We start from the raw sequence: 12141 nt of genomic DNA, 5'->3' as shown, positions 1-12141 counted from the left end.
CAGGAGGCACACCCCACCATCCCTTGTGGGAGTCGAACCGGCAACCTTATGGTTGAATGGACGCGCTCCAACCAACTGAGCCATCCAGGAGGCAGCTCAGCTCAAGGTGCTGTGTTCAATCTTAGTTGCAGGGGGCGCAGCCCACCATCCCTTGCAGGACTCGAGGAGTTGAACCCGCAACCTTGTGGTTGAGAGCCCACTCGCCCATGTGGGGATCGAACCGGCAGCCTTTGGAGTTAGGAGCATGGAGCTCTAACCACCTGAGCCACCGGGCTGGCCCTAAGAAAACTTTTTTTAAAACAAGCTGGAGGGTGTGCTTTTCCCTACCAGTTTTACAAGACCATAGTAATAATAATTTTAAAAATTGTGGCACTGGCACGTGGAACAGGCGAATAGACAATGCCAGAGACAGAAAACCGACAGGCAGACCCAGTACCTGCAGGAGCTTGACTTATGATGAATCAGATTGTCCAGTAGATGGTGTTGAGGGAGCTGGATTCCTACCTAACAGCCCATTCAAGCAAGGTGGTCTCTAGACGGATTAATGTGTAACTGTGAAAGTAACTCGACAAAGTAAACAGGAGACAACATAGCAGAATATAGTCCTGGTCTAGGGCAGTAATAAAAGACTTTTAAGTCAAGTTTCAAAAGCACACATCATAAGCACCCCTTCCCTCCAAAAAAACTCCTGATGAATTAGATCACACTAAAATTAAAGAGTTCTGTTCAATAAGAGACACTTTGGACAGGGTTGAGAGCTGACAGAATGTGAGAAGGTATTTGTAATGTCTAAAGCCAAGCTATTAATATCTGGAGTAAATGAGGAACTCCTGCAAATCAACGGCGAGTTGGCAGCAGATCAAATAGAAAATGGCCGGGATGCAAAGGGGCAATTTCCAGAAGAGGAAAACAAAATCCAATGAGCACATGAAGAGCGATCAAAACCCTTAGTAATGAAAGACGTGTAACTTAAAACGGCAGGCACACCACTTTCCCCCTATTGGCCTGGTGTGCACTGCAGAGCTGCTCGTGCCGCGTGTTGGAGGGCTCCTGGGGCTGCAGCGAGCAGCCTGGAGCACAGAGCGGGCTGGCACAGCCACTTGGGAGCTGGTGCAGCCTGGCTCTACTTATGCATATCTGGTAGTCACATACTGGGGTGCAGCAGTTCCACTTCTGGGCTCACATCCCAACAGTTTCACCCGCAGGAAATGGGAGTGGAATGTGAAGATAAAGGGAGCACATAAATCCATACAGACAAATGGCAGGGGGAGTGCCAGCACAGGCTAACAATAATAATGCTGTAGGAATTGAGGAACACACACTCACACACACACACACACATACACACACACACACTCACACACATACACACACACACTCACACACACACTCACACACACACACACTCACACACACACACACACTCACACACACACACTCACACACACACACACACTCACACACACACACACACACACACACACCCTGTGGTCCAGCATGGCAGAAACAACACAGGACTGCCCTGTGACCCCACTGTGGGAGGGAAGAGGGACCGGACAAGTTAAAATGAACCCCAGAAATCTCTATGGTCCACAGGGCACAGGGATGGAGGGGTAGGTAAATGCTTCTGCGCACCCCAAGGCAAACAGGGAGGTTGGGTTAGGCTCAGAGAGAGAGGTGGGAAGGACACAGAGACCAGAGACCTGGGGCTGGGGCAGGAGGTGTGGGGAGAAGCGTCTGTCATGGCCACTCCCACCCCCATCTCTGCTTTAATAGCCCAGATCCAGGCCCGTACCTACACAGGTGGACCCTGAGGTCTGGTTATCCCTGTCAGGCCCTGGAGGGGTCTCTGTACTGTCTACTGAGATTCTGGTCCCTATGAGGTGAGTGAGTGTGTGTGTGTGTGTGTGTGTGTGTGTGTGTGTGAGAGAGAGAGAGAGAGAGAGAGAGAGAGAGAGAGAGAGAGAGAGAGAGAGAGAGAGAGCGTTGTGTGAGTGTGGGTGTGAGTGTGTTTTTGGAGATGGGGGAGTGTCTGACAGGGCTGTGGAGTTTGCCCAAAGAAGAATGTAGCAGAAAGGGAACTGTTCATATAGTTTCAGATATAAAATTGCAAGTTTCTTTGTTTCTTCTTTCCTTTTTGTAACTCATTGCATCCCAGGTATGCAGGACTATGGAAAGCAAGTTTGAGGGTGATTTTACCACAAGTCAAATGACCAAATTAAGTTCTTCTAGGAGAAAAAGAACAGAGTTTTGTATAATGTCGCCTGGTCAAATAATTCTCCAGATAATCCACCAAAAGAAAATGGTTTATTCGGGAAGTATAAAAAGAAACCGGAACCGTCAAGAGAAGGCACGCACACCTGCACTCAGGGCGGGCAGAACTCCGTGACCCAGAAAAAGAGAGGGGCTGAGCCCCACATGGGTCCCTCCTATATTGATCTCCCTCCCCGCTGGAGGTTACCACAGAGTTCAACAGGAAGGTAAGACTAGAGAGTCAGCAAGGGGCCCAACTCCACTCACAGTCCTCCTATCTCCATGGTTAAGCATCCCAAGGTGTTAGTTTACTTGCAACAGTATTAAGGGATAAAGCGGGAGCTGGTGAGACTCAGGAAGGAAGTTCATGATGGGTGGGGAGGGGCAGAGACCCTAAGCCCCGGCCCCTGGGCTGGATCCTGGATTGTGTTGTAAGGCCCGGGTTCTGATGGTGATTTGGCCCTGCTCTCCATGAGCCAGAACTGTCTGCCACAGAACAGCGCCTGTCCCTGCCTGTACCAGTCCTGGAGGGTGCCACCCCTGCACTCCACCTGCCCCTGGGGTTTTAAGGAAATGATTGTTTTATTGTCCACATATAAAGTTACCTTATATCCTGATGGTGTTTTCAAGCTTCTTGCTGGTCCTTGAAGAATTACCGCTCTGGGCAGGAAGAGGCATCAAAGATGAAAGAGATTCCTGGCCCTCGGGCAGGAAACCACTTCTTCTGACTCAATCCCATGACTCTGCTGAGCTTTTGTCTGGGTTTTCTTTCTGCCTCCTAGGGACCAGCCTCCCACCCCCCAATCCCACTGAAGCCTGGACTCACTTACTAGTCCCAGCAGGGAACACAGTGTGGTTGCCTCTCCTCCTGAGTCCCCATCTCAGGGAAAGAGGGACCCCCCTCAGTCTTCCTTGAAGCCTCGCTCCCCAACAATCACCAAGTCTGAAAGCTTCCACCTGGATGTGTTTGGAGAACCTGCTCAGTGCCCAGCCTCGGCCAGCCTCCACCTGGGGCCCAGCTGCAGCCTCAGCCCACCTGGCCAGCTCTGCAGGAGGGGTCTTGATGAAACACGGCCAGCAGCGCTGTCCCTTATGGCCACCATGGGGTCCCAGAGTAGGGCCTGAACCTCCGGAAAGGGGTTCCAAGGCAGACAGATAGGGTCAAACAGCATTGCATCTCTCATCCTGGAACCCTCTGCAATTGACCTTGTCATGCAAGGTCTCTGGTCCTGCTCCCAGCAGGTGAACACAGCAGATATGGAAGCTGAAAAGGAACAACCACCATACCCTGCTTGCTGCGCCAGGTGTCATGCAGGGACTCAGCTCCCGCTCCCCGCACAAGAACACAGGATATGGTGAGGCCAGAAAGGAACACCCACGGAGCCATGGATACGGGAGTCATACCACTACACTCTCGCTGGCGGCTGGGTTGGAGACACAAGAAGCAGGAGCCACACAATCCACAAACCGCCGTCCAGTTCTCTGTCAACCAACCAACTCCACTTGCTAGCTCCAATGTGCACTTGCTAGGTCAGCCATGGCAGTTCTATCAGTGGCTAACGGCTAACTGGTTACAGCTGATGGCCATCTACTACCCGAGCCAGCACCTTTCCACATGAGGCCGAGAGCCTGGACACTGCTCTCTGGGACTCTGTCCCCACAGTCCTCAATCCTGATGCCACAGAGGGGCACAGCTGTTTGGTGCCACTGTGCCAGAGACACTTCACTAATGTTACTTTGGAAAAGGGAGGGTCCAGTGTCCCCTTGTCCAAACAGATTCTTAAAATGTGCTGTTCTCGTGATTATTCTTACAGTGACCTTCACTTATAACCAGAGGTGTGGGTTTCCAATTAGGAGTGAAACAGGTTCCATTTTTCAACAGACGCATTTGAGTCAAAGTGAGGTAGTTTAGGGGAAAATGGTAAGGAGGTAGCATCTGGATACATAACATGACAAGAACCATGAAGGTGACATTCAAATGACAGATGGGGATGCAAAACCCAGCTTGGAGTGTGGTTTATGTGGATACACGTTTGTCTGTCCGTGTGTGCAGCATCTGTCATGTCTTTTGTCTGTGGGAACAAATGTCTACATGCATGCACTTGTGCCTCTGAGGTCTGCAAGCCAAACGGAAAGTGGCCGGACCGGCAAAGGGCCTCTGGAAGATTCTGGAACCTGTACGCCAGCCCTCACCGTGAGCCCACTAGCCCCAGGCGGAGGTTGGACAAACCCTCCCGGAGCGCAGGGTCCTGCGGTGCGGACTGGGCGGGGCTCCGCTGCGGGGGTGCAGCGGCGGGGGGCCGCAGGCGGGCGGTCCAGGTTGGGCAGCGGAGGGACAGGCCAGCGCCGTGACTCAGCGCTGGGGGTGGAGCGGGGCGGGACGGGGCGGGATGATCCTTATAAGGCTCGAGGCCTCCAAGCGTGCTTGAGTGCCGCCGCCGCCGCCACTGTTACTTCTGTCTACACAGCAACCAGTGAGTCCATGCTGGGTCTCCGAGGGCCTTGGGGCGAGCAGGGCTCCCAGGGGGCTTGGAGCGCACCGGAACGCGGCCCGGATCCCCGCTTCGGGCCGGAGCTCCTAGGAGGCCCTGCCTCCCCACCCCACCTCCACAAAACCGGCCGGGGATCCAGGGCACCGCGCTGGATTGGGGTTTTCCGGGGGGCCTAGCACCCCAGGCGCAGAGACCAACCCTTAGGGAGCCCGAAGCACCCAGAGCAGGGGGCGGGACCCCAGGGGGGATGGGTGGATGCGGTGCCCTTTATAATGCCCTTCACAGGACTCTAACAAACTTCTCTGTCCCCTCTAGTGCCACCCTACACCATCGTCTACTTCCCTGTTCGAGGTAGGGGCCTGTGACTGGGAGGGAGGGGGGGGGCAGAGATTGGGGGCCCATCAACCACCTAGGGGAGATCCCCAACTCTTCCTTATCCCTCCTCATGTGGCTACTAGCCGGGACATCCTTTTCCATGTCCCTGAGCTCCCAAGGCTGGAGTATCCTACGTCCTGTGTGCTGGGACATTATTGAAGGAGACCCCACCCCCATGGTCCCTCCCCAGGGCTCTGTGAGGCTGGGGCTCTGCCTGTCCCCACACTCTTGTCTCCCCACCAGGACGCTGTGAGGCCACGCGCATGCTGCTGGCTGACCAGGATCAGAGCTGGAAGGAGGAGGTGGTGACCAAGGAGACCTGGATGCAGGGCTCTCTCAAGGCCTCCTGTGTGAGTGCTCGTGCCCAGTGGCGTCAGGGGCTGGGCCTTGGGGGGCAAAACTACCATGGGGGGCAGCCAAGCTCAGCACCTCTGACAAAGCTGTGCCACCCCCCAGCTGTACGGGCAGCTCCCTAAGTTCCAGGACGGAGACCTCACCCTGTACCAGTCTAATGCCATCCTGCGCCACCTGGGCCGCTCCCTCGGTGAGTCCTGAGGTCACTGGCCGCCCGGTCCTGGGCAGGGGGGGTGAGCATCCGCCATTGTTCCTGAGCACCTGCTCAGTGCCTGCCCTCTGAACCTCTTCCATTTGAGTCATGCCCGCCAACCTCCTGTGGAGTGGAGGAAACGGAGGCACAAGGAGGTTATATAACTTGCCCAAGATCAAACTCAGGTCTGCCGACAATCCTAGCCCTAAGCCAGGCTGCCTCCTGCTGAGTTCTGAGCACCTACTATGGCTCAGGACTGTCCCTTCCAGCCACACCCTCCTCCCTGGCTGTGGCCCGCAGGCAGCCACGCGGTCTGTGGATAGATCAGCCAGCAGTTGTGTGTCAGGTGCCCAGTCATGCTGTCTCCTCTTCCATGCCCCCAGGGCTGTATGGGAAGAACCAGCAGGAGGCCGCCATGGTGGACGTGGTGAATGACGGCGTGGAGGACCTCCGCTGCAAATACGGCACCCTTATCTACACCAACTACGTGAGAACAGGCGCCGGGCGGGCATGGGGGAACCAATAGAGAAAGGGGCTTCCTGTACTCTACCCCGCACCACACCCGTCAGGTGGCTGTGGCGGGGATCTCCCTCGGTTAGGGGGCCTGGGCTGGGTCAGGCTCTCTGCTGGGGGCCAGGAGCCATTATGGACAAGCCACGACCCTCAGCCTCACTGCCTAGGGGATGGACCCAGTCAAGTGATGGGTAATGGCAGAACAGTGCAGAGACAGGAGACATCGAGCCAGGGATGGTTCCTGATTGCCTCAGCTAGGCAGGTCAGGTGGGCGTCCTGGAGTGGGTGGAGGAGAAGAAGGACCTATAGCCAGATTCTGGAAGGGGGTGCTGGCACTCACAGGTGCACAAAGAATGCAGCAAATTCAGGGACCTGAGACCAGGTTAGCAGAGACAGGGCATGTGTGTGCTTATGTGTGAGAAGGTAGAGCTGGAGGAGCAGCAGGCCCAGGTACTGAAGGTCTGAGCTGCCTGCCTTGGACGCTCTCCTGCCGGCAGTAGGGAGCCATTGAGCTATCTAAGCAGGGTGGTGTCCAAATGTGAGGTCTAGAAGGAGCCTCCAAGGTTTTTGCAGTAGTCTGGTGAGAGATCACAGCAGGCATGTTAAGGCTGGAATGGAGTAGACAAGAAACGAATTGGCTGCTGAAATGGACAGGATGTGACAGTGGCCTGGGGTTGGGTCGTGAGCAGAGGAGCATTGGGCTCTAGGTGAGTGTTGGTTCCCTAAGATGGGGGCCAGCAGTAGGGGGCCTGTCCAGGCCGGGGCAGGGGTGGCCAGCAGTGTGAAGGTCAGGACGGTGATACGCAGGGGCGCCTTTCTCACAGGAGGCGGGCAAGCAAGACTATGTGAAAGAACTGCCGGGGCGCCTGAAGCCTTTTGAGACCCTGCTGTCCCAGAACCAGGGGGGCCAGGCCTTCATCGTGGGCAACCAGGTGAGTGACTGTCCCTGTCCTGCCCCTACCATGCCACCCTCTTCTTACAGATGGGCACAGGTGTAGAGAAGAGAACACATGCGCCATTCAATACTGGGCAGACCTAGGGAACGGCTCAGGCTCTCAGGCTCTGGGTTCCCCACCCCCCCCCACCCCCTGGGCTGCCCACATGCTGAGTCCCTGCCCCCTGCCCTGCAGATTTCCTTCGCAGACTACAACCTGCTGGACTTGCTGCTGAATCACCAGGTCCTGGCCCCCGGCTGCTTGGACTCCTTCCCCCTGCTCTCGGCCTACGTGGCTCGCCTCAGCGCCCGGCCCAAGCTCAAGGCCTTCCTGGCCTCCCCCGAGCACGTGAACCGCCCCATCAATGGCAACGGGAAACAGTGAGGGCTTGTGGTACCCGCAACAGCAGGGAGGGCCTGCCTGCCTCCCTGGCCCCAGGACCAATAAAATTTCCACAAGAGAAATAGTGCTGTGAGCATTGCGTTTCCTGGGGATGGGGCTGTGGGACCCTCACCTGTCAGACTCGGGAGGTGGCAGCCAGCTAGGTTACTTGGAATCCTAAAACACTAGTGTCTTCCTGGAACCCTCAACCTAGTCTGTTTACTGAACTCCAGAAACAGGAAGAGATAAAAGCAACAGAAAGAGAATTAATTGTGGTCCCTGCCCTGGAGATCCCCACAATCTTGAGAGGAAAGGCTCATTCATGGAAGCGTGTTTCTAGTCCCAGCAGGCCACCTGCCAGAGGACTTTAGTCCGGGACAGCGGAAGCTGAGAGTCCCCTGGCGGGGAGCGGTATGGGCAGGAGCTGAGGAGCTCAGAGCAGTCTAAGCTGGGTCTGTGGAAAGCTCGGTCACTCTTGTGTTCAGGTGGGGCTCTCCTGGCTTCCTGGGGCATTGAGGGCACAATTGTCCAGGTCCAGGTGGCTCTCCCACTGCCTCCTGTCACCATCCAGGTTGCCTAGCACAGAGAACAGTGCAGCCTGGGTGAGCTGGTGGGGCATGTCCACGTGGTGAGAGGCCCTGGCAAAGCAGAGGCATTGGGGTGTGATCGGGTCAGCGCTCTGGGCTCCCAGGGAGGAGCCACGGGAGGCCCCCTGGTGCAACCTGGAGGAGCTGACCCTTATGTCCGGAGCCTGGCCCAAAGTTAGGGCCTCTTGCCACCAGCCCAAAGGGGTCCCCCACAGAGGGGAGCCACTCAGGAAGTCACCACTCTCATTTCCGAGAGAACTCAGTGAGTTTAAGACCTTCCAGGAATTGTCACTCGAGCACCAGAGAGGAGGCATTCTGCCTGCATGCTGCAGAGGTGGGTCAGCAAAGGAACTCCTGCCCCCATCCCACAACTTCGAGACCCCACTTAGGAGCCATTGGTGGCTCAAGCATCAGAGCGGGATGCCTGAGCACTGTGAGGGAGCCCTGGGCGTACAAAGCAGCTGAGAGCAGCGCCAGGCACCTCCTGGGCATCACACAGGAGGCTGAGGAAATGGGTTAGAGGCTGGAACAGACATTGCCTGTGCGAGGACTTTGGATCCAAACTGAAAAGGCATGTGTCTTTGAACCACCTACAGCTGCACTTGCAAATAATAATAATAGTTGCTAACGCTTATTGAGTGCTGGATCCATGCCAGGCGTTATGCTACAGATTTAGTATATTACCTTCCATAAATAGGGGTACGAGTATCCCTGTTTATAGATGAGGGTACTGAGTCACAGAAAGTTTAAGTAATTTGCTGATGTGTGAACTGAGGCTCAAACAAGGTTATTCATCATCTTGTGATCACAACAGATTGAAACAGCACACGTGCCCATCAAGAGGAGATGGGCGCAGTACGTTAGGTTGTCACACACAGTGGATTTTGCTGTTGTAAAGAACAGGGGGGCCTAGATCAGGCTGTTTAGGAGCGCAGGGTGCTGAGGCAACTGAGTGCATCCCTCTTTACAAGAGAATGTTTCCTATTCACCCGTGACATGGGAAAGTGGGACTTCCCCGTCCGTCCTCCTTGCCGTTGGGAGGGGCCACGTGACATGTTCAAGTCTGGGCTGTGGGCGGAGAGGGTGAATGATTTCTGGGCCACAGAATGTAATTGCCGGTGCAAGAGACCCCAGTACTATCTTCCCCCTGCCACCACGTCCGGTGACGGCTTGGATGGTAGAGGCTCTGGCAGCCTGGAGTGAGGGTGACATGTAGCAGATTCCCTGCTCGTGTGTGCTGGACGTGTGGGGTGGTTGAGCAGTGACCGTGTGGTTTTACAAGGCTGGAAATTTAGTTGTTACTGTAGCATAACCTGACCCATCCTGTCCGATCATCCCTTGTGCTTTGCTCAAGCTAAGGGAGTCCAGTCACCTCCCACCTTTGTCCTGTCTCCAAAGGTGATTGGGGAAGGGGATGAGAGAGAGAGAGGGCTATGATTTGGGGGTATTCTCCCCTCTCCAAGACGAGGCCCCTCTGCCTCCCTCAGACCAGGCCCCGAACGCAGTCAGTGGTGGGGAACAGAAAAATTCCTCCTTTTGGATGTTGGAAGACACCAGGCTGAAGGAGGTGATTGGAAACAGAGTGAAGGGCACAGCCCTCTCATTGGCGTGCACATTTGGCTGCAAGGCTGGGGAAAGTCGAACAGACCAATGGGGTCCTGGCCAGGTATTGCGGTGCCCTATCCAAGGATGGTGGGCACAACTGGTGCTGCTTCTGGAGACAGCACCTGGGCCTGGAGACCCCGGCTGGCTGACTGACCACCGGGGAGAGCAAAGGATGGTATCGGAGCTAGGCTGGGCCTGCTCCTTCTGGCCTAAGGAGAATTGTCCCCTGCATCGCAAAGGCCCAGCCCCATGGACTGCTGAAGACTTTGCTCTGCCCTCCATCTTCTTCCCACATCAGCACCTCCCTCATCTCTCTTCTGGAAACTCTACTTCCCTCAGAGCTGGTTCTACCATGTTTCCCCGAAAATAAGACCTAGCCGGACAATCAGCTCTAATGTGTCTTTTGGAGCAAAAATTAATATAACACCTGGTCTTATTTTACTATAAGACCAGGTCTTATATCATATATCATATCATATTTATTATATTATATTAGACCCGGTCTTATATTAATTTTTGCTCCAAAAGACGCATTAGAGCTGATTGTCTGGCTGGGTCTTATTTTCGGGGAAACAGGGTAGCTGTTTCTGTGAAAGTAAACAAAGACCAATAAATGAGATAAAGTGCTGTTGACTCAGCTTGCTACAGCAAGGGGGGTCTGCCACCGTCACTTGAATTGGCAGAGGCGCAAAGGCAGGCAGGAAGGGGAGAGCTTTATGGGGGGAATATAGAGACTTCAGGTGTGCCTGCATGGGAGGTTGTTGGCCTGGGGACGCTGTGGGCGGCCTAACTGGCAGTGGGTGTGTTGCAAGTGCCCGTAAAGGCAGTGCTACATTTCAGTCTCTTCCTGAAAGCCAAGGGGACATTAACCCCTTGGCAGGGTACTATGTCCCTGCGTGGTAGTTGTGGCACGAGTGGGGAACGAAGTTCCAGCACACAGGTTCAGGTAGAGTGAGAAACAGCTTTATTTGGGAACCAGTGTCCCAGCAGAGGTCAATGTGCTCCGGTCAGCACAGAAAGTTATACAGAATAGAACAGAATTTAATAATGAACCAAGTCCCAGAGTTAATCGGGATGGAGAAGGTTCCTGGTCCGGGAGAGGAGACTGGGTCCATGATGGGTCTGAGGCAAGCTGGTCTTGCAAGGAAGAGCTTTGGAGAGTCCCGGTATCGCGGCTTGCACCTCGCAGAGGACTGTCGTAGCGCCCAGACAAACGCCCCGGAGGATTGTTCCGGAGCGTCTCGCTCAGCGCCTCGCAGAGGGTCTCAGCCGGAGCGCCCATTGGGACCACTCACAGCATTGTCTGGAGTTCTGCTTTTATCCTCTTTACCTTGGACTTGTTTACCTTTTAGGTGACAACCAGAAGTTGTTTTGGTGAAGGTGTTTGTCACTCAATTTTGTTATGCTCAGTTTGCCACAAAAATATGTTTTTTACTTCACTCTTAGCCTCACACATGTGCGGCCATCGTCCTGTCCCTGCCAGTAAACAACTTGTTTTGCAAACCTCAATCCAACATATATAATGCATTTTATATGCTCTATACAGACTGTCCTACCTCATGGCTAGGGGAGCAGATTGTCTTTCTCTGGTTGGTCCTAAATTGGGAAAGGGATAAAAATTAAGGAAGCTGTCAGTTATAAATCAAGTCCCACCCGTTTTGGGCTATTGTTACAAGGGCTATTGTTGGGCTTCTGGGATTATTCTAGAGAGCAATCTGACTTCCTGTGAGTCTGACAGCACGCCGGCCTCCTGGCTGATTGTTGTAGATGAGGTTGGTTTCCTGCACAGGTGGCTTCAGGTTGTGGGTCAGAGTTCTGTTTTCATACATGGTCTGGCTAGTGTGCATTTGTGCATTCAGTCTCTCGCCTCTGGAGAATTGAGACCCCAGGCACCCCAACGAGAAGCCTTTTCCTCAGGCACTTGAAACTGGAGTGGAGAAATGTCCCACAGGGAGAAAGCAGGAGCCCAAGCCTTCTCCTTTCGAGAAACAGCTCCTGTCTTCATTTCTGGGCTCTGGGGACACTTGATCAAGGGACACCAGAAGACTAGTGTGAGTTGTCCATGAGAACACCAAGATACAGAGCTTGTGTGCCACCTGGCACTGCCTCTATGGCACATGGTTACTGCCGGACCTGCTGAGCAGGCCCCGAAACCCCAGGAAACTGCAGGAGCCTCTGGCTAGTGTCGCCAATGGATCTGCCCCTGCCACACCTCAGCCTCCAGGACCCTGGGGGGCAAACCCCAAGAGCGCAGCTTCCCCAGGACTCTGCACAGCATGGCTAGCTGGCTCTGATTGGGTGAGCAGCTCTGAGGGACCCTGGAGAAGGAAGCTCTCCCCGGGCAGAACTCGAGTGGCACCTATAACTGTCTACTCTGCCAGGAAAAAGAGAAGCCCAAATGTCAGCATCCTTAGGCCTGGGCAGAGGCCAGAGTCCAGGAACTTGGAAGAGGA

General features: G+C 54.6%; 1 protein-coding gene across 1 annotated transcript; it reads left to right on the top strand.

Moving 5' to 3' along the window:
• Positions 1–4580: 4580 nt before the first annotated feature.
• LOC117030858 (glutathione S-transferase P) lies at positions 4581–7579 on the top strand. The gene is made up of 7 exons (XM_033121101.1): positions 4581–4727; positions 5061–5096; positions 5364–5470; positions 5577–5664; positions 6051–6154; positions 7005–7112; positions 7311–7579. Coding segments are annotated over exons 1-7 (633 nt in total). The 5' UTR covers positions 4581–4726; the 3' UTR covers positions 7500–7579.
• The last annotated feature ends 4562 nt before the right edge of the window (positions 7580–12141 follow it).

The sequence above is a fragment of the Rhinolophus ferrumequinum genome, chromosome 11, assembly GCF_004115265.2.
Source record: "Rhinolophus ferrumequinum isolate MPI-CBG mRhiFer1 chromosome 11, mRhiFer1_v1.p, whole genome shotgun sequence".
NCBI lineage: Eukaryota > Metazoa > Chordata > Mammalia > Chiroptera > Rhinolophidae > Rhinolophus > Rhinolophus ferrumequinum.
This window is presented reverse-complemented; position numbering and strand designations above follow the sequence as displayed.